The sequence below is a fragment of the Lissotriton helveticus genome, chromosome 12 (assembly GCF_964261635.1).
Source record: "Lissotriton helveticus chromosome 12, aLisHel1.1, whole genome shotgun sequence".
Lineage (NCBI taxonomy): Eukaryota > Metazoa > Chordata > Amphibia > Caudata > Salamandridae > Lissotriton > Lissotriton helveticus.
The window spans coordinates 634659276-634682705 of NC_136073.1; the positions used below are offsets into that span (position 1 = coordinate 634659276).

At 44.3% G+C, this 23430-nt stretch overlaps 1 protein-coding gene across 7 annotated transcripts in view; it reads right to left on the reverse strand.

Moving 5' to 3' along the window:
• Positions 1-3162: 3162 nt before the first annotated feature.
• Positions 3163-23430, reverse strand: part of LOC144799973 (butyrophilin subfamily 2 member A1-like) — a 683081-nt gene continuing 662813 nt past the window's right edge. For all 7 annotated transcript variants that reach the window (XM_078671629.1, XM_078671626.1, XM_078671625.1 and 4 more), the window contains one exon: positions 3163-3786. In XM_078671629.1, the coding sequence (XP_078527755.1) occupies positions 3272-3786 (515 nt within the window). In that variant the 3' untranslated portion in view covers positions 3163-3271. The remainder of the gene's footprint in view (positions 3787-23430) is intronic.

The window sequence follows — 23430 nt, forward strand, 5'->3', positions numbered from 1 at the left end:
TGGTTCCTTCTTTTTAGCTGTTGTGTTTCTTGTAGCTGTTGCGTGTTACCTTGCCATGCGCCAGGACGCCCCTTAGCTGGGGCAGCTGTGCGCAGTACAAATCCACGTAACATAACATAACATAACATACAGGAGGTGGTGTCAGCAGTGGAGGAGGTGGGAGAGGCTGCGGCTGAGCAGTGTATGCTGCTCGACTTCTCCAACCTGCATAGGCCAGCAGCAAGATACGAAGGAGGAAGTACCATGGAAACAGAAAGATAACTCTTCAGAGCAGCTCCTCTGAGAGAAAGGAGACTAGAATTACCAGATTATTTGAGGATTTCGGCTAATATTTGAAATGGAGAAAAGATGAGGGTTCATAAGCCAGGTGCCCTTAAGGTAGACAGGAGTTTGTTAAGGGTACAAAGGAAGGTAAAAGGCTTGGGGAAGGTGGAGGAGAGGAGAGGGGAATGGAAAGTGAAGGTGATCTTGGTCGGAGGGATAGGAAAGGTGGGAAGCCACGAGCTTCAGATACTATTAACCCTGATTACATTAAGCATCTGAAGCCAAATAGTGCGCAGAGTGGTGAACGGGGAACTGGAAAGTGGTTTGAGTGGCAGATGTGGTGGCAGTGGCAGGGGACAGATGACTTTGGGACAATTTAAGGGTGAGCAGGCAAGAGTGGCACTTAGCTGCAGAGATTTGGGAATTGTCAGCACTGCTTAAGCTGGGAGACCTTAGTGCGGCTCAAACTTCCCACTCCAAAGTTAGAAATCGTGCCGATTCTGGGACATCAAGGGACAGTGGAGGATTGCTAGGTAGAAGGCTTTATACAGCCTCCTCAGTCAGCTGGATTTATACCAGGATCTGTATGACGCTCAATTTGGAGATGGAGGAGAGGGAGCTAGTGAGGTGCCTGGTATGAGCATAGCATGAGTTTGTGTGCAGGTGTGCCTGATAAATGTAACAGTATTGGATTATGAAGATGAAGAGATTGAGGAAGGAGAAAAACAGGATAATGAGGGTCAAGAGTAAGAGTGGTGGAGCACGCCAAATGATTTGTTCGCGGGTGTACGGAGACTATAAGGTGAGAAGATGTTGGTGTTTTTCAGAAGACACAGCTGAGGAAAGGATGTCTGAGAGAAGTTTCGGTCCAGACAATTAGAAGTTGGCATAAAGATGTTGGGCTTTGGAGTTGGCCCAACTTGGAGGCTAGATAAGGAATCACAAATGGCAGACAAATGCAAGAGGGATGTGGTGGCAGTACAATCAATCAAAGTGGGTGATGCAGACTTTAAGAATGGGAGCAAGGTGCGATTATTCAAAGGTTGGTATGTTAAGGATCAGGAGACAGACACGGGTGGGGACGATAAGGAAGGGAAGGTGCAGTAGTAGGACACAGTAAAAGGTCAGAGGAAAAGGATGTGCAAACAAAGGACGAGGGTGGTGAGGCCAAAGAAAGCGAGGAGATTTAAATTATCCTATATGGACATTACCAAGCCCTAGGGGCCCATTTAATGCCATTGAGAAAAGATAGCATCTGGAAAGGGGAGTATACAGAAGTATTTAAGCTTTTGCACAGTAAGATGAGAGCTACAAATAGTTCAAAAGAAGAGGAGTACTGACTGTCCAAGAGGCCAAGAGTGCGGGTTCAAATAATGAACTGGACAGCAGTGTTCCTGATAAACGCCAGTGTATATTGCAAACAGTTTCAGGAAAATTGTGTAGCCCTCTTTAAATACACAGATATGGTACAGAGGGCACAGTTGACCTACGGGGGTTAGGGATGGGTGTGGCACAACAGGGAATTTCAGAGGTTGGCCTGTAATTTATAAGTCCTCTCAAGGATGTCCCACCCACAAGGAGGGTTGGGTGCAGTTGGCAGGGGATAGACAGGAGGCTCAGGTGCATACTGAACTTTCAACAAGGAGTCCTGCATCAGGGAGTTTTTCAGTTTCTGGCATTAACGCTCAAAATGTGGGGGAAGCACCCAGTCGGGAGGTTTCGGATCTCAAGGTGGTATGGGGACGTAGTGACAGCCTTCTAGTGACAGAGGTAGTGGGAGGGGTGGACAGAATACCTTGGTAAAAGGCTCGTACACCAATTAAACTGTACAGATTACGATACTGGACATCACTGGGCAGTGCATTTGGGGACACACAGTTGTAGTTGAATGGCTTTGAATTTGGTTTCAAGTTAACTTATACAGGGTTGCAAGAACAGCGATGTGCAGAAAATCTGTGTTCTGTGCATGGCCATATTCCTCCATTTAGGAATTAGGTTTTAGAAGCAACTTCCTAAAGAGCTTCATTATTAACCAATGATATCAACTTTCTATAAGTTAATGAAGCGCAACAGTTTCATTAAACTTTTAAGGCAAAAACTTGAATGCTGAACTCAAACAGTTTTTGGACGATACCTCTATCGATTCAGCAATCCATTCCGAATCCTTAACACATAAGAAGCAAAAGTATAAACTGAACATTACTTTATACTAATGGACTCTGGCTGGAGAGATTATTTAGCAATTGAGTAAATCAACTAAATAGTATATATGTACAAGGCATACAAAGATTAAATATGGCCATCAGAAAATGTAGATGAGCTAAGCAATAATCAAGCAGACAAGTATACTAGCAGTGACACGAGTGATATTCAGATTACCAAAAAATCTATTGCACATGTTCATAGGCATTACAATACACCTAAAGACGCTGTGGAATGTTGCTGCTGACAAATGCAGGCTAAGATTTACCAACTCTTGAGATCACCAGTCTTAGGCAGCTTGACAGTTTCAATGTCTGAGACAAAAAGGTTACAATCATGTTCAATAAAAGGGAAGAGAGGATAGAGGATAGGTGTACTTAGAGACTGACCGCAAACTGCAGAAATTATCATCACACACATCAGGTTAGGTTCTTCTAGGTAGGTCCAGACAAGACAAAGATGCCCAAAACCATGCCTCGGGTTCTTACAGGTCAGTGGATCATGTGTGATATATGCAGGTTTAACAGGAAAAGCTTCAGTGTGAAAGTGATCCCTTTCTATACTACAGTGCATTTAAACTCCATTCTCATCTGATAGAAAAAGGTTCTCTTTCCTTTCAAGATTAAAAATAGGGAGGAGTGCGTCTCACAATGAGGTTTTTACACATGGGTGAAATCAGAAGAGGGAGAGTAGAGATTGTGAAACATTAAAATCTCTTTATTCTTCAGCAATACTAGGAATGGCCTAAACCTAACAGGGTCGCACCACCCTAGATAAAAAAAAGAAAGAAGACTTGAGCTTAAGTCTATACAAGACACAGATCTGCCCCTCCCCATATTGAAAAGAATGGAAAGACTTGTTCTGAAAAGCAGACACCAGTGAAAGTGTAGAGATGCTCCATTGTGTCAGCATTGAGCATGGACAACTGTCCCCCTTCATAGTCCAAATATACTCCCAGCTTCCTAGGGCTCTCGCATATGGACAAAGGAGACCGAGGGGATGTTAGAGCCTGGTACTGACCATCACATCTCCCTTCCACAGCCCAGATTCCCTCTTGGGGTGATGGTGTGACCCATCCTTTCCTGTGCACTGACTCTCTGGCTGCCCCAACACGCCATCCTCCACCCTTCTGCAGCAGCTGCACCTCCCAGTAATGTCTACCTAAGGAGAATCCCTCCCTCCCCAAAACACAGGCAGAGGCTGTAAATCTCTTGGGATTGTCCGGTAGGGTCTGTGCTTTCTCTGTGTATCTCATACGTCTGCCATCCTCTGACAGTATCAGCCATTTGCTTGCCGTATCTGGATCCAGAGTAACCACCACTGCAGGGAGGAGAGAAGACTGAGTGAATGTAATGTGGCCAGATAAAATAAATATAGAATAACCATGAAAATACAGATATCAACAAAGAATTCATGAGTACATTCAGGCCAGTGAGTTGTATTGCACATAGGAAGTCTAGGAATACAGGATAAAAACAACTAATGATATCAATAAAAACTGCATAGATTTAGATTTAAGTTTACGCTTGTAACATGCGATAACATGGAACTAATTTAGAAGAACAATATAATACAACAGGGTGATCCTGTATTGAATTAATCAAAATTGAAAAATCCTTAATTTGACAAAAACAGTCTGTTGTGAGTGAATCTCCGCATGAAATTACTTAAGTGTCAACCAGTGTATTATTCAATTCGTTCGAATTGAATTTATTTTCAAAAGTCAATTATAAATATATTCAACACATAAGTCACACAGGGTCAAGGGAATAGCAAGAGAGAGTTTTTCAAAAGAACCTCAAGTGAGAGGGACCATAAACGAACAAGTAAAACAACTGAAAATGTGTACATCAAACAGCATATTGATATTAGTCAAAAGACAGTCAATAATATTGTATACAAATAGGAACACCAGGGAGATATCTGGTGTGTTTCTAAAATCTTAATTCTGCCTCTAGATGGTGTTGAAGGCGTTTCGACCCTGTGTATGATGTGCCACATTTTGAAGGAAAACAGGGGTGGTTCCCAGTCACGGCATGCAGATTTCAAAATACAACATTGTTTCATAATCAATTTCTGTGCTTGGTTCAAGATGTGGGAAAAAGTAGGGACACAAGTGATCCTGTCACTGACTAGTTTTTGGTGTGATTCAAGCAAAGATTCCCTGCAGGTATTGTATGCCCTCTTTAGTTTGGATAGTGTTTAGCCAGTAACTTCTCTGACAGTTTGAAAGCTTGTTCTCTTAATTTGTGAATATCTGAACAATTAAGTTGAATGTGGAGAACCTTGCCAAATGGTAAGTTATATCTCAAAGTCTGGGGATGGCGAATGTCAAACCTCAGCAGTCAGACAACATGAAATCCTTGAGATTCTACACGGCTGGAATTAAACATCGATAACCACCTTAAAGTTACTCAGAATTTAAAAAATGCTACAGGCAGACCCAGAGAACTGCTCACACAAGAAACAGAATACATTCAGCCCACTTCAAAGTTAACAGTCTAACAATCTAGTCCGTGAACTGTCAGGCTCTAAATGGATCCACATAAGTAAGGTCTAGCAAATTCTGAGGGCGTACTTTGTTCTACCTAGGTGGTTATAAGTGCTTCTCTGGTGATTTGTGTGCTATATAAATACACTTAACATAACAAATAGGGAAATTAAGGGGGAAAGGAGGTTGAAGAGTGAAGCAGGTAGAAAGAAAAGGGAGACATCTACTTCCCTCTCCTTAGCTTGTTAAGGACAAATGCCCTACACTGTCACTAAATACCCAACCCATTAACAACAACATTTCACTGACAGCAAACATGAGGCTCATGGAAAAGCACACTGAATTTTTCACAGGTGTTATAATATGAAACCAACGCCTTCACAGGAACTAATGGTGGGCCGCCTGCAATAATTTCATTTTATAGCACCAGTTATATGAAAGGCAAACCCAATTGGGTCTTGTAACTGTACCCCTTATTGTGGAATGTGGTGGCTCAACTTATTTTTATTCACTACACACTGTAAATACAGAATAAGGTTACTCATGAGCTCTGCAACAATCCTAACCATACTTCACTATTCACAACCCCTTCAGTTTTCCCCTATTTCAGATTGCTAGAGCATACTGAATAGACTTTAGTGCTATGTTTACTCATTAAAACTCTCACTCTGCTAACTTCACAAGATAAAGTGACTCGTAATATTTAAGGTAGCTTTTGACCTGTCATACAACTATGTTCAATCACTTGAGGCAATAACTTATGAAATTTCCTCACTAGAAACAATGTAATAACTGAAATGAAACATTTGCTTGTAAAGTGCCAAATAACTGAAATGAAACATTTGCTTGTAAAGTGCCTCAACATCTACTATCGTCTCCCTTCATATAAATGATCTTTAAACAAAATGAGTTGTGCCATAAATAAGCTCCACTACAGAATGCAGAATGAGAGCAAATGACACAAAGGATGTATGTTTCTGTGGGCTGATGCTTAGTTAAGAATTTTTGGTTACAAGTTGATCGAGAGATAGTGCCTAAGCAGATAGCGCCTTCCAGAAGAAGCCCCAGTTCCAGGAGAGAAAAAAAGGGAACTATGCAGCAGAAAAACCCCAAATGGGTTTAAACTGCAGCAAGATCCAGGGAGCAAATGAAGAGAGGGCAACTGCCGAACTAGAACAAGGAAATACTAGAAACATAGCAGGAGTGAAAAAGCTATTGACAAGATTAGCAATGAGTTGCTTCAAAATCAAAAAAAAAATCTATCCCCAACCAAAAAACAGGAAATTACATTTGGAATAAAGTTACTACCATGATGGATTGGGAAGGTCTGATGATAGCCAATGGACAAGCCGCCATCTGAATTGAGATTAATTAATCACAAAAATCCTCATTAGAGGATTTTGGAAAGAAGAAAGCCTTAGGGAATTGAGATCTTGGATGTGCCTCCTCGTGGTTATTCCCAGAGAAGAGGAACAGAGGAGCAGGGGATGGCACTGGTGGGCCACCTACCCACTGTGAGATAATTGTGTGTGAGGAGCCCATCGGCCCACTGGTGCTTCCTACACTGTCCATATAGTCTGCATGTCACTAATTCAAAGACGTCGGGCTTGAAACATCAGAAGACCAGGGAGCTACGAGGGAGAGCTTAGCAGAAATAAGGATGTATGACGTTACAACGCATACTTTTACCACGCATACCTTTCAACGCGGTTTTTACCACGCATACCATTACAACGCATAGCGCTTAGAGGTGCTGGATAGTGGTAAGTATAATTTTCTATTCCAACTCCAGTCCCCGTGGACACTAGGGAAGGTGTTGGATAGAAAATTAAACTTATTCCCTATCCTAGAGGGCCCTCCAGCGCAATGCGTTGTAATGGTATGCGTGGTAATTCCTGCGTTGTAATGGTAGTGCGTTGTAAAAATTTCGTTGTAAACGTTACATACCCAGAAATAAGTGCCATTTTTAAATTTGTCCTATTTTACCTGGAATTGTAATGAATGAGTTTAGGACATTTGGAATCCCTTTCCTCAACTGCATTGCATATCCTACGGAACCACCCTCATTATCCTTGTGCAGACTATGGTCTCTGAAGCTCTCCCTAGGTGAGCACTAGGGCTGCGAGCCACTTAAAAATCAGTTGTACTGTATTGCTGCATTGAAAACGGACGAATTTGGACCTATAAGGATTTTATACGCTGTGTAATAATTATTTTAGCTGGGGGTACTTTTAATCTTGTTAGTATAAAGGGAATTGCAACTAAGGCACACTGACATCTACCCACACTACAAAGCTTCCTTTTCGCTTTTCTTGCCGCTTTTGCTGACTGAAGTCGGCGGCGGGCGCCATCTTGGGTGTGGGCCGGGGCTGCGCTCTAGTCGCGCTGCCCTCCCGCCCTCCCAGTCTATTTAGCTTGATGAATTGCGACGCTCGCTGCCTCTGAAGCTCTCCCTAGGTGAGCACTAGGGCTGCGAGCCACTTAAAAATCAGTTGTACTGTATTGCTGCATTGAAAACGGACGAATTTGGACCTATAAGGATTTTATACGCTGTGTAATAATTATTTTAGCTGGGGGTACTTTTAATCTTGTTAGTATAAAGGGAATTGCAACTAAGGCACACTGACATCTACCCACACTACAAAGCTTCCTTTTCGCTTTTCTTGCCGCTTTTGCTGACTGAAGTCGGCGGCGGGCGCCATCTTGGGTGTGGGCCGGGGCTGCGCTCTAGTCGCGCTGCCCTCCCACCCTCCTCACGGCCCATAAATGAATACCAAGACCAGACGGCGCAGCGGGCTGGCGCAGCGGGCGCGCGCCGAAGCCGCGCCCAAGCCAAGCCCGTCTGCGCCCGTCTGCGCCCGTCCGCGGCCGGACACGGCCTAGGGCCACACCCCCTGTCCCCCGATTGCAGTACTCGGCCCATTATCTAAAATCACTAAATCCCGGTAAGATACATCTGGATTGCTCTACTGTTTCTCTTGCTGCTGTGATGAGTACTCCTCCCCCCCCTTGCCCAGGCTGCAGCTATTTGTTCCCCCCATTTCACTTGCTAGCCCATTTAGATCCTAATCATGGCCCACAACATGTCCCCGATACTATTGTATTGCACGGCTGTCGAGCTGCACTCATTAATACGCGCTCACTTCCCTGTCATAGTCTCCAGGTTCTTGAGTTTATTCTTGCTCATGATCTGGATTTATTGTTTGCCACGGAGACCTGGGCAGATGCCGGATCAGGGCCGGATTTTTGCGATGCTATCCCGGAAGGATATAGCGTCGTTAGACACGACAGGCCTATGGGAAGAGGTGGAGGCCTTGCAATTATTCACAAGGATTTATATCGTACCACTCTTGACCCTATAAATTCTGCCAATTGCGAATCTGCTGCTTTCGCTATTAGCATCAGCCCTAAGCAAGCTTTAAAGGGTATCATTTTATACCGCCCCCCTGGCCCTCGTAATCTTTTTCTCTCCACTTTTCCTGACCTATACGATAACGTTATAGGTTCAGACAAATACACGATACTGGGAGATTTTAACTTTTATTTGGAGGAGCAGGACAACTCTGACACTACTCAACTCATTTCTGACCTTTTTAATTTAGGATTGCATCAATTAGTTAAGGGCAGTACTCATCAAGCTGGACATACCCTTGATGGTCTGTTCACTAATGACCCGGACATTTCTGTGTTGGACATTATTCCTATCACGTGGTCAGACCACAAGGCTATTATATTCCAGCTGGATATAAGGTCTGTACACCCTTTACTCTCCAGGCCCCGAAACAGGCTGAGGACTCGCGCCTGGAAAAATGCAGACATTTCTCAGATGCTAGATTCGTTAGCCTTCTCCTGTTCTCAGGAAGGAAGCACTTCTGTACGATCAGCTGTGGATTTCCAGGATTGGATCCGTACTGCCGCTGATTTAGTGGCCCCAGAAAAACTTATGAGACCAAACAGAGTTTCTCCATCGGCTGCCTGGTATAATGAAGATCTTAGACTTCATCGCCAACATTGTAGGAATTTAGAAAGGCGATGGAGGAAAGCTTACTGCCCTATAGCTAGGCAAACTTATAAAGATGCCCTTGCAATTTATAAAAAGGCGGTTTTGGCTCGAAAAACGGCTTTCTTTTCGGCGCAAATTGAGACCGCCGCCAACTCTGCTAGAGAGCTGTTTTCTGTTGTCACTACTTTGTCCACACCCCCTTCTGGCCCTGGAGTGGAACCTTCACAGACTTTCTGCAACGAATTATCCACGTTCTTCACTTCAAAGGTGGCAGATATATACGCATCATTTGAAGGGGATATCGAAACGGAACACAGAGGTGGTACCGTGGAAGAAGGATTTTACCATCATAATCATGATTTCTTTTCATGTTTCTTACCTGCCTCACATGATGATGTCACTAAACTCATTTATTACATTAAATCGGGCTCCCCGTTGGATCCGTGCCCTCCTTCTGTGATGTCAAAACTCACAGAAGTAATTTCACGTCCCCTCATGAAGATCTGCAACTCCGCATTTCAGACAGGCCAATTTCCCAGTATATGGAAGAAGGCTGTTATAAAACCTCTTTTAAAAAAGCCGTCCCTAGATCCCACAGCTGTTGCTAGTTATAGGCCCATCGCGTGTCTGCCCTTTCCTGCCAAAGTATGCGAATTCCTGATGAATCGACAGCTCTCAGAGTTCGTCGAGACTCACCAACTTCTCGACGAAACGCAATTTGGCTTTAGGAAAGGGCATGGAACAGAGACCGCTTTGATAAAGGCCTCTGACGAGATCAGGGTGATCATGGATCAGGGAGGAGCGGCCGTCTTGATCCTTTTGGACCTGTCAGCGGCCTTTGACACGGTCGACCATGTCACTCTAGTCGACCGTGTCACAGCCCTGGGGATAAACGGTTTGGCCAGGGATCTTATCTCATCTTTCCTCGCAAACCGTACCCAGACGGTGAAGCTGGGAGAATTCTACTCACCCATCTCTGCTCTCCCTTGTGGAGTCCCACAGGGCTCCTCGCTAAGCCCGCTGCTATTTAATATCTATGTAGCGGACTTGGCGAGGGTAATAAAAGCCCATGGGGTACGGCTTACATCTTACGCAGATGATACCCAGCTGGTTCTGGGTATCCATAGGGATGGCCTTGCTGTGGCAGCCAACTTCCAGAGAGTTATGCTGGAGGTCAGTACTTGGATGACCTCGAATTGTCTTAGACTCAACTCGGACAAGACCGAGATCATGACCTTCGGAAAACTCTCCCCTGACTGGTCTCCCACTTGGTGGCCGGAAAAACTCGGCCTTCCGCCTGTCCCAGTGGAAAAAGCCAGAAATCTGGGAGTCATATTTGACAGCAAGCTGGCTTTTGACCTTCATACCAACAAGGTTGTTTCGTCATCATTCTTTATTTTGAAAAAAATAAAGAAATTATTGCCCTATCTCCCTCCTTCAGCTGGGAAGACTCTGGTTTCTACCTTAGTCTTCTCAAAAATAGATTATGGGAACGCTCTCTTTCTCCACACCCAGAAGCGTGTCATAACTAAGCTGCAATCCATCCAGAATGCGGCTGCTAGGATCCTCCTAAATATTCCCCGCCGTAAATCCACCACCCTTGGCATTCGTCAGCTTCACTGGCTGAGAGTTGAGAGCCGTATAAAATTTAAGGCCCTCTGTATTGCCTATAAGGCAGTACATGGCACAGGACCCAGGTTCCTGACTGAAGCTTTTCAGCTTTATGTCCCTAGAAGGCAATTACGATCGGCCTACACCAGTCTCCTCTCTGTGCCTCGCACAAGAACGGCCACTTGGGGAGACAGGCGTTTTCTTGTGGCTACGCCAAAGTTGTGGAACCTTTTGCCACCCGCTATCAAATCTGCTCCGAACCTGATGAGTTTCCGCAGGCTTTTAAAAACATGGTTGTTCAACCAGTAATAGGATGACTGATTCAGTAGCTCCACAGCGCCGAGACACCTCAGGGTATTTGTTGCGCTATAAAAGTCGTATAAATAAATAAATAAATAAATGGTGTCGGCTCTTCCTAAAAACAACCCTAAACCCTACTAGTTCCTCTTACTACTAACCATCAATAGCAGGTAAATGTTACTTAACCGTGACATTCTTTTTGACTCGGTTTAATTTTCATACGCCAACAACTGTTTTCTTACCTCTATGGTTCTGAATTGTGAGCTGAAGCAGAATGACGCAAAGCCACAGCCCCTGAACAATGTAACGGGTACTGACACTTCACCTTATACTGAGCACAACTGGACTGTGAGAGCTTTGTAAATGTGTGAATATGATGTATAACAAAGCAGGACTAATACTTTCCATTCGTTAGGTAGGTGGGGGGATGCATGTGATGTGCCACTCTACATGCTGCAAACTGAGTGTTACAGGTAAGTAAAGTTGCCCTGGTACAACATCTATTGATGTATAGCATATGTGATTTGAATGTAATACAGTACCTTCTGCCTTTAATGCTTCAGTTGACTGCAGAAGTGTGAATACAGTTTTCTCTGACGTTTGCCTCCTTTGTGCTTCTTTCTTTGTCTGAATGTTGACACCATCAAGAATGTCAAGCGAAAGTATGAACTGATTGCAACCCTACAAATGCCAGGTAATGGATTGTTTCTGAGGAATAACCTACTAGCTTATTTTTTATGTTAAAAATAAATAGACAGCATACTCCCTAGAGCACATTTCATGTGTTGGTCTCAGAGTTGTATACAGGTAGGTAGGTAAAAAACTTTTCCTCTAAAATCACAAAAGTATACACATAAAATACATAATTTAGGAAACCATTAACATGACTCCACTACAATTTATAAATAAATAGATCAAAAGTGGAATAGAGCTTATTTGGCGAACTGATGAAATCACAACATGAAAAACTAAAAGGGACAAAAGCCCAAACATTATTTTTTTTAAAAGAGAACAAATACTGAGATTCACTGCCCATTAATGACCCTGGATAAAAAACAAGTCTAATAAAAACAGATGGTAGGTAATTTTAGGAATTGCAGAAGAAGAAAGGTCGGCCCAACTTGTTTGAAGTTCATTGACAAAAGAAGTGGGTGTATGAATTTATGACGTAAGTGATTAAATCTATGGCATACCATAACAATGTGGAGGGAGTCAGGGAGAGAAACATCATCACAAGAACATGGCGGCAAGTCTGAAACTTTGCACCAAGACCCCTTGGGTAAAAAAGTTGATAAAACATGTTAAACCTAAAATATGTAACAGCCTGCGGTGATGGTTAGACATCTACAGGAGTAAATATGGCTCCATCCCAGGGACAGTTTTTACCAAGAGAAAAATGACGCAAAGAACATTTGTGAAGGGCACACCTTTTCATAAAATCCTTGTTTTAACCATGTTATATTCTGCCTAACTATTTCTTCTGGATCAATAAACAACTCGGGATGGCCCAGAGAATTAAAAGTGCGCCTAATATAAGCAAACCAGTGAATGCTCAACATGCCGTCCATGGCCATACTATCACGGATAATGAGCCTATTAAGAGACAAATCTTCTTTCAACAAGACGGACAACCAATATAACAAGGGACGTAAGACAATCAAATCTGCTATGTACCCTAGTCCTTCTTCCTCTTGAAGCATCTCAGAGGGCGTACTCACCGGTACTTTAAGAAGGCTTCTCAGGAAAGCATTTTCTGCAACCTGGAGCTGAGGGCAGGGCACATAGCCCCAAATTTCACAGCTGTAAAAGGCCAGCAAAATGCACTTGGCCTAAAAACTTTAAGCATCGCCAGTATGACCCATATACCTTGCTAGAAGAACAACCTCATTAATGGTGGATGTAAACCTTGTGGCATTTTTGTTCAAAAGAGGAGTAATATCTTCATATTATTATATTGTTCTCTGTTATCATGTGCCTAGCTGCTCAGCCAGAGTGAGTGTTCTGTGCGGAATGTTGGTGTGTGGGCCATGAGTGGAATGCCTGGGTGACTGGTGTGAGTGGTGGCAGTTGGTGGATGGCCTGAGCAGCTAGCAGGCCGCTCCTGGTGGGGCTGCTGTATTGGATCTACTCTACATGATCATCTACTTCAATAAACCTACTTAAACTACATCTACCAGCGTGGACTACCTAACTACATATTTTTGGAGACGAATTAGAGACTTGCTCACATTATACAGTTGGTCTGAAGAAAGCTGAAGATGACATTTCCAAATAGTTAACTTGTTGGGAAAAAGCTTCACAGTCTACACGCGCAGACAACACACAGGAAAAAATGCAACAAGACTGGGTCACAATAGGCCATACATACAGTGCAAGTTGTCATTCAAGAGGATGTTTTGAATTCTAAGGAGCCAGAAAGGAAACAAAAGAAACTGGAACAGCACGCCCTGCAGTCCCACCAGTGTCCATTACATCGGACAACCCAAGCGTGCTGTACTCTGTTTCATCTGGACTCATCTATAAGTACTGTGCTGTCAAGGAAAGTAAACCACTTTGTTTTTGACATTTTGCACGTTACTACTCCCTATCCGTGACATTCTCCTTGCGTCTGCCCTGTATCCGGATTTTTCTACAAACTACATGTAGTGGCTGCACAGGTGGACAATTGCTGGTGCTTAACTGTGCTTTGTGGCATGTTGGAAGCTGGACCAACGTGAGTACGTACTTGGGACAATACAGGAAAGGTGCGGCTCTACTGGATTTTCACACAGTCTCAGTGAATTGTTTTCACAGGCACCACATACAAGCGATTATTTTTGCATCTTTATTACGTGAAAAGAAGCAAGTCTAATTCTGTCACAAAGCGAGAACGTCAAAGGGGCCTCACAGGATCAACTCGGTTCAATATGTCAACATGAGGCATTCCTATTTATTCAGCATTCAGCTTGTGTGTAGAGTTACGCACAGTTTTAAAGCTTTTCGGCTTTTGGTATACCAGTCCGAGTTTTTTGGCATCGTTACAATACCACGTAAGTAGTTTGTAAAGTGTCCATTAATGCCAATTTAGTCTAAGAGCGCCGCTGCTGTGTAGCCGTTTTTAACCGATAAGTTAACTTTTAAAATCAAAACTGTGAGCGCGCCCCTTATCTGGCTTGATGTTCTTTTGGTGCCACAGTTCTTCTCAGTGACGTCTTTGAATCTCTTCAGCTGCCTATGGACGCTCTCCAGCGTGGACGTGCAGTGAGCCACCCAGCTTACCGTCAAGTATGTACCGCCAGCTTTCGTTTGGAGGCACCACTGTAGGACTGGAGCCAAGTAGTGTTAAGGAGTTCCCAACAATGTTGCTCATTTTCTGCCAACCACACTGTCAAGAACGTTTACTGTTATGTGGACATAACCAGGGACGTCGCAGAGTCCATGTGGTCTTCGGTTCTGTACCTCCAATTCGGGATTGTATGCTGCAGTATACTCGATCTGGAGCATGGTTCCTGTTTGTTTTCTAAACACTAGTTCAACCAGTGTATGAAGGCGTCTGGTAACATCGCTGTGCCTTGTTCGGGTGTGACCTTATTCTTCTTCTTGGGTGTTTTACAGCATGATGGAGCAGCGTGGAACCACAGGTACTCTTTTTTGTGTGTTTTCTTGTGCATATGCATGTCCTAACACAGTACACAGTCGTGGAGCTGCCAATGCCATCTTTAATTCTCCTTCATCTTGGAGGGGCGGCTGAATTCCTTATGGGGTACACATTTAACTGGAACTTGATAGCGGCAGCATTTAGCTGAGGAACATTTTAGATAAGCTGCAGTGTTTTGTTGTCTCTGTTTTTTTTAAAATGACAACAGTGGACTTGCTTTCGTAGGCATACAGCTTTATTACCTCGAATGAACTCCTATGGGCTGGCCTCCCCTCCTTCTTATCTGTCCTGCACTTATTACCTGCACTTAAAACTTAGCTTTATGGCTCTCAGACTGGGTGACTGGCAATTTTTAAAAGATTTACCATCCTGGCGTCGAACGTCAGAGGATCTATATGTGCAGAGGATGTGGTAAGACGGTTGAAACCTTGGAGCATGTAGTATGTCTTTGCCTTGCTCTACTACTACAGCGCAGACTAAAGCTGAAAAGTGAGTGGAATAGGCTGGGAATTCGGACACGTAGACAGGCAATTATTGCAGCTTTGACTCCAGAAAATACAGCTTTAAACATAGGCTTCACAATTTGTATTCGCCATGCATATCGTAATTTCACTCAGCAGCCGGAAGGGCCTCCCAATGCTTTTTAATGAAACTAACTTGTATCCAAGCAAGATTTTAGTCCCAATATTGACATATTATTGCATCATACTGAGTTATTTTAACTGTTTATTTATGTATATGCTTGTATGTACTCCACTTTTATGATTATAACTTTTTAATCAAATAAAGCATTTTTCCTTGTTGGACCTCTATGGGTGGCAGTTTTTCTAGGTCTGCTTCGTGTTAAACATGTGAGGGTGTCAACATGTGTGTGGTTACATTGGACAACTTGGGTGAGAGGTCGCTCACTGGTGTGGGATATAGTCTAAAGATGTACTAAATTTAAAGTTGTTTTTGCTTACTTATGGAAGAAATGTTAATGTTTAGTGTTGCCACAGTTTACGCTTTCCTTCATATGGGTGGCCCATATGTGTTGGTGGGTGGCAGTCACAGTTTTATCCCTTACATGAGGGATGGAAGGAGTTTCAGTCCCACTTCCACGTTTTTGTTGCCTTACTTAAAGGGTTTGTTTCACTTTCAAGCGAGGAATGGGTTTGAGTCCCATGTCTACACTGTAAGCCACTGTACCCTACATGAGTGTTGGCTTAAGGGTTTGTTCCCTCCCATGGTAGGAATGGGTTTTAGGCCCATATCCACACTGGAAGCCACTTTACCCTTACATGAGGGTTGGCTTAAGGGTTTTAGTTTCCCTTTCATGCAAAGATTGGGTTTTAGTCCCACTTGGTGCTAGGTTTTCATGTTCCTAGTGTGCGTGAGCCTCCATGTGCTGCACGTTTGTCACGTTGTGTGTCTAAGTCACTATGTGCTTCACCTTTGTTTTTCAGTTTCAATTGGGTTTGGTCCCTTTGGTCCCTTATTTAGGGGCAGGAATTTGGGTCTCAGTCCTGTTTTCCACATTTTTACATGGTCTTTCTCCTTACATGGGGAGTATACATATTGTGTTTGTTTTTTTCTATTCTTTATAAAAGGAGGAGGATGGGTATTTCTTATGTATCTTTCTTCCTTGGGTTGTCCTTTTCCCTCATGTGACGTGTTTTTTACTGTTCATCCATGGGTTATGGAGTATTGACCTCTGTTGTACTTTGTTGTCTATAGTTTTCAAAAGTTTGGTTTCATTATTCTTCTATTTTACAGGAAGGAGATAATGTAGTATCTTCATGTTGTTATAATGTTCTCTATTATCTTGTTCCTAGCTGCTCAGCCAGTGTGAATGTTCTGTGTGGAATGTTGGTGTGTGGGCCATGAGTGGAATGCTGGGGTGACCTGTGTGAGTGGTGACAGTTGGTGGATGGGCTGAGCAGCTAGCAGGCTGCTCCTGGTGGGGCTGCTGTATTGGATCTACACTACATTATTATCTACTTCAATAAACCTACTTAAACTACATCTACCAGCGTGGACTACCTTACTTCAAGAGGTTGCCAGGCGACTCTGGAATTCAAAAGAAACTCTAAAAACGAAAAGTGCTCAACCCTGGAAATTGAATGGCACTTGACAGAGTAACTTCAATCTAGTATCACTGGGGCCCACCACACAACATGGAATTTAAGATAATTAGTGGTAAGGTCTAGACCATACATATACATAACAAAAAGATCTAGCAGACTCTGCAGACCCTTAGCTGTTCGAGACATGAGGACTGCGTAGTCCACGTATGAAAGATTAGGCAGACGATGGCTGCCTTCCATCGGGACATCCACTCAAAGATCCACCAGGGCACTGCCCAGCCCATTAATGTAAAGAGTGAAGAGAAAGGGGGACATGATACACCCCTGGCGCACCCCTCTCTTCAACTCCTGGGGCATTGTGCATTCTTCTTTCGGCCCATATTTGACTGAAGGGGAAGGCCCTTCCTGCAAAGAATGTAAGGAGGACAGCAGGGCCTGTTCGACCCCCATGGACCCAAGCGCAGCTCAGAGCTTAGCTCTGTTGACACACCAAAGGCTGAGCTTAGGTTCATGAAGGCCAAGTGGACTAACCCCTCCCTAGCCCTTGTATATTTAGAGGTCAGCATAAAAAGATTCAGGGTCTGATCCACAGTGCCCCGTCCATCCCTAAACCCATACTGGAATTCTAAAAGGATGTTTTTGTCAGTCGCCCACGTGGACAAGCGGTACAACAGGACACTTCTCAACACCTTGACCTCACTGTCCAACATTGAAATGGGGCAATAACAAGCAGGGTCAGCCGTGCTGGCATTCTTCAAAATCGGGACAATGATGCAATGTTTCCAACCAGAGGGGAGCCTCTCTCTAATGGCCGCATTGATGTGCTGCGTGAGCAAGGGGACCCACAAATCCACCTCCTAAATAAAAACATCGCCGGGAATGCCCTCAGGGCCCGAAACCTAGCCGTCAGGGCCCAGAGTCTTGCTGTGTGTCAAGGATGTAATGGCTTTTCTTACCATCTCCCATTGCAAGCAAAGACCTTGTGGAGCCCCCACCCCTGACGAAGGGTCATAGGTGAATCAAGGACATAAATTGCCCCAAAGTGATCCTGCCATGCCTGAAGAGAAATGGTCTGGGCCTGGGCACTCACTTGATCAGAGGCAAAAATGGGATTGTTCACAACCCTCAAAAACTCGGAAGAGTTGCGCAGGGCAGAAAGCCCCCAACAGCTTGTCCCAGATCTCCCTTTTAAGAGATTTCTTACTCTCACAACGTGCCGCACTATAGCAAGCTTGGGCCCTCCTGACTTCCTACCGATCACGAGGCTGTCTGTGCAGAGGGACCAGAAGTACTCTGTGGGCCTTAATATAAGCCTTATCAAACCATCTACTAGGCAATGCTCTTTGGATTGCTCGAGGGGCGATAAGGGCAGACCTAATAAAGCCAGCAATATTAGCAAAGGTAATCAGAATATTTGCATCAAGGGCCCCATCATCTAAAGAGATGCCAAATCCTGATAGCAGGAGGAAAGTAAGGAAAGATAGAAATCTGCTGGAACCACCTTGGCTCATTTGAGCCGTCGTCCCTGCGCAACAGGAAGGACCGGTTCCAAAAAAAGGGCTTCGGGCTCGGCCTCAGTCACAAACCATCTGAACAAGGCCAACAAAGGGTGATGATCGCTCAAGGGGTGCAAATCTACCTTGAAATCAATTAAAGAAGCAAAAAGACAAGAAGAAACAAAAATATAATCAATAAAAGAAGAGCATGTCTTACCTCCCTTAAAAGTGTGAGTCTGCGATGCATTGCTGGTAGCCCGCTGATTTAAAAGATTCACTAAAGAATGGTCCACCAATAGTAAATTAAACCTATCACCTAGGAGAGTGTGTTTCAGTATGCCTGGTCCACAGCCACCGGGTCATCATCTAGCGACGATTCCCTGTACAAAAAGCAATTTGCACAGGGGGGTAGATTAAAATCACCCAACAAAAGTAGTACTATAAAACCCGATGAGCTGGTGACAATATTATTAAGGAGCTAAGCTATCATACAACATCCTGCTTCTCCCGAGCTGAATGATAGACATTGACAACAAGAACCCTCAGTTGACTGGAAAAAATCAGAAGCATGCCTAAAATGGAGTGAATCAGTGAGTCAACTGTCTCCATTTTGCATTTGAGGCTAACTCTGATAAAGGTGATAAGGCCTCCTTTGGCTCTAACATGCAGAGAGGGAATGGCCTGGGAAATAAACATAGCAAAATCATATAAAAATAGCCCAGGGTGAGCAAATGTTATTTACCGTTGCATGGTCCCTTAACGGAATTGATCTAAGATGACATGTGCCCGCTATTTATTAGAAAAAATCATTACCACACAGTCCCCTGCTAAAGATTTAGGGGAGTGTCCCAGCCACCAACCCACTCTCCGCACCATGATGATATCTCTAGCGCAAAAAAGGTCAACCTTGGTCTTCAAAGAGAGCCAGTGTACGACTTCATTTTTCAATTGCAGAAGACTCACAGTTGTAATTTGTTTTTTAACGGGACAATTGCCATAATGACAACGTAAGGAGCTGCAGCTGGGGGGAATTGTATAGAGCCTTACTTGGGGAATAACCCTTGATTGGAACAAAAAAGATTGACTTGCCCTTCCCCTGTTGCAAGTCACAGATCATGATGTCAGGAATGAGAAGTAGGTGGGGGAAAGAGGGAAGCGGGTGTAGGAGGGAGGGACTGTTAGCAGTCACAGTACAGGGCTGTCCAGTACTGATCAGGGGGGGTTCCTAACTTAATCAGGCTGGCACAGTGAGCGAGGCCAGTCATGCCAGTCGTGCCCACCCTCTCCCTAGAGGGCTCAACTGAGCTATCCATATTAGTCAAGGATGAACAACTCACTGACACAGAGTCCCCCAACTGACAAGTGAGACTTTCCACCTTTCCCATACAGGTCATCAATCCATAAAAAGCCCTAGTAAACAACGCTTTCAGTCAAGATGGCTACGAAGGGGGCATAATTTGGGTACGTCCGGCAAGATCTGTCTATACTCCCGCATTTTCTACCGAGATGTTCTTCTCAACTGCTTCCGCTTGCCTCTTACGCTTGTTCCTTGGGCTAACTGCAGGTCTGGGCTGTAATATTTCCCCCTCCAGGCCCCTAATAATATCAGCCCTCCACGTAATACCGGTAATAGTAATACCCCTGGACACATTCTGGTTGGAAAATAAAGGACCCCTTAGGGGTAGTAGGGTCTAAATGAACACTAGTAATAACAGAAGGGGGGGAGAGACTGGGCCATCCGTGGATAGGGATAGTCTTCTTTCAATTTGCTTGATTTCTTTAGACACCACGCTCATGGCACGAGTCAGGAACCCCTGAATAGTTGACCAGCGGGGTATCCTGAGGAGTCCTTGGAGTGGGCTGAGTTGTCTTCTTTTTCCCTATGTCTGCAAAGAACAGATGGTTTTTGTCAAAGCTAGCTCCCCAGCTGTACCAAAAATAACCACCCCCCTACAAAATAAGACAAACCTAAACAAAAAAAGAACCTATAAGGCATGATATAAACAAAATATGCATACCCCCCTTGGGTCCAGTAAGTCAATGTAAGCAACTGAGAGCACAAATAGAATTTAAACAGCCTTAAAACTGTGAGGTGGGTAAATAGCAGCCAATATATTTTACACAACCGGTTTCCAAAATCTGACACGTCCCTGCAGAAACCGACGGGCAAAAACAAGTCCAAAGATGTCCAAACAAACCTCTAGCCGGGCTCGCTTCATTGGAGAGTTCTGGTCATGTCATGAGGGAATCCAGGTCATGTGGTAGGACTCACAACTGTCCCAGGGACAGGCATCCACCAAAGCAACAATGAGAGCAAGCAATCAGAGGCAGGACCAAGAGTGGTGGTCCCGCCCTACCTCTTCCTGGCACCGACTGGCACAGGACGAGCTCGCCCTTGGCTCAGGCTTCGCCAGGGCAGATCCCGCGCCATGGGCTTGTCACCACGTTATGTGTGTGCCGCACTGGCCACAGGTTTGGTAGATGGGAGCCCATCTCCTGGCCTTGTTGCTGTTGGGACTCCTAGTGCTCCTGCAAATGCTACCAAATGAGTTGTATACAGCAAAAGCAGAGCATTTCTCCTTCACTTACATGCCTCATGTATGGGTTTTCAACCATAAAGAGCCTGTATTATATATCGTCCAAAAAGAAGTTAAAAAACAAACAGACATTTGTATATTCTGTAATTAAGCAGCAAGATGTCTTCTGGTGGGGGTGCATGCTATGTGGGAATTAGAAATAAACGCCTTACATTATCAGGCAGTGAAATATTCAATGGATTATTAGACGAACATGGTACCGTTGAATTTCTCAGGCGTCAGACTAAATCCAGAAACTTTTGTGTGAGAAACACTCATGCGTGCCATCAGGTAGCTTTGTTCAATTCCATGCGTCATTGGTGCTGGATGTCATGTCGCGGTCATCTATATAGGTGCACTCCAGGCACAGTGATGTCCATTATTTTCACGACCACGCCAGGAGTGCAGAGCCATGAAGCATACTGACTAGTGTGTGTCAAAACTAGGACCCTGAAAAGGAGAACTACTCTAGCTCAAGAATTATGTATGCAGAGTGGGGAGACATGGGTGGGTCTGTAAGAAATATGTAACTAGATATTGTCTCTACCAGATAATGAGTTACCAAAGGTAGGTAACTTTTTCATTTGATAGAGAGTTCTAGCTGCACAATCCTTTATGTTTGAATGGATACCCTAGCCTTACGATCCTGAAGAATTGGCTATACTAAAATGTCCTGCAGGACCGGGCAGGCAAAATGCCCATCCCTGTAGACCTGACTGTCTAGTCAGTACTGTTTAGTAAAAAAGTCTGCAGGGTCGCCCATATTGCTGCCTGGCAGATGCCCAGGACTGGAACTCCACAAGCTAACACCGTGGTTTCAGCTTTTCATCTGGTAGAATGGGATTGTAAGCCTTTAGGAAGCTGCTTTTTAGCCAGGGCATAGCGGACATTGATACAGAGAACGAGTCCGCGCAAAATGGGTCTTTTTGGAACTGCCTGACCTTTTTTAGCTCCTAAATAGCCCACAAACCGTTAGCTATCCACCTGGAACACTTTTGTGTGGTCATGGTAGAACAACAATGCAGTTTGGTTCAAGACAGTGCAGTCGCTCCTACTCTTTAGAGGGATGTGGGGGAGAATAAAAAGTGGGCAAGGTGACAGATTGTCCCAAATGGACTGGGGTCACAAACGTAGATAGGAAAGAGGCACATGGTGGTGCAAAGCCAGCCATACCATAGATAGGGAGGCTTCGATGATAAAGCCTGCAGCTCACTCACCCTCCAGGCTGATGTTATCACTACTAGAAAGGTTGACTTGATGGTAAGCAACAGGAGGGGATAATTGTACAGTGGCTCAAAGGCACATGAGGTAAGTGAGAACCAGGTTCAGATTCCACTGAGGAATGATGAATTGATTGATTGATTGATTGATTTATCTATTTTATATAGCGCAGCGAATGCCCAAGGGCGTCTTGGCTCTGGATTTGGCCGGACATATGTATAGACGGGTATGCAATACTAACAGAGTACCTTTGGTCAGTTGGAGAATAACCATGTTTTTAATAATCTTCTAAAGGAGATAAGTGACGTGCTGTTTTTTATCGCTAATGGCAGGAGATTCCAGGTTTTCACAGTTCCTATCAGAAAACGTCTACCTCCCCAACGTGCCTGTCTGTACCTGGGTATTTGTAGCAGTTTTAACTGAGAAGATCTTAGGTTTCTGGAAGGCAGTACCATTTCAAATGCTATCTCAGATATAGAGGTCCTGTGCCCTGGAGTGCTTTGAATGCAATACATTGTGATTTGAATACTATTCTTTTTCCTACTGGAAGACAGTGGAGGGCTCTTAATTGATGTGAGACTGATTTGTATTTAGGAATATCCAGTATCAGTCTAGCTGCAGCATTCTGTAGTCATTGTAGTTTTTGTAAATATTGGGTCTGAATCCCCACATAGAGGGCGTTGCAGTAATCCATTCTGGACAGCGCTAAGGTGGTTACTAATGTCTTTAAAGCATCTGGGGGGATAAAAGAACGAATCTTCCTAATCATCTTTAAAATGCCCCAGAAAGTGTCCGAGAGATTGTTGATTTGGCTGTCGAATGTCAGTCTATTATCAACCATCACGCCCAGATTTTTAGCCTTGGTAACTGGTGTCGGACTTTCGCCCAGGTTAGCCGGACACCATATCAACGACCAGACTGAAGGGTTGGATCCTAGTAGCAGGATTTCCGTTTTCTCACCATTCAGCTTTAAACAATTGGTCCGCACCCAGATGTTTACCTGAGACATACAGTTGTTAAAGCGATCAGAAGTCTCGTCCTCGTTGTTAATTATTGACACGACCACCTGGGTGTTGTCTGCGTAGGAGACCACAGAAAAGCCATACTGCCTGATCATCGTGGCCAAGGGAGCCACGTAACTATTAAATAGCGTAGGGCTCAGGGACGAGCCCTGAGGCACCCCGCACGGTAATTTAAAAACTTTGGAGCTAGAGCCACCCAGTTCTACTGAGAAAGAACTGTCAGTAAGGTATGAAGTCAATAGGGCAGTGGCGGATTTCTGCATACCCAGCCCAGTCAAGCTCTCAATTAGTATTGTAAGATTGACAGTGTCGAAGGCCGCCGATAAGTCTAACAAAATCAAGGCGGCCTTCCCTCCTTCATCCAGTGATCTTCTAAGTTCCTCTGTTGCTGTGATCAGAGCGGTCTCCGTTCCGTGACCCTCTCGGAAGCCATATTGTGAGTGATCTAGAAGATCTCTCGAGGAGATATAGGAGGTGAGCTGAGTATTGAGCAGTTTCTCCAGTACCTTCGATGGAAATGATATTCTAGAGATTGGCAGGT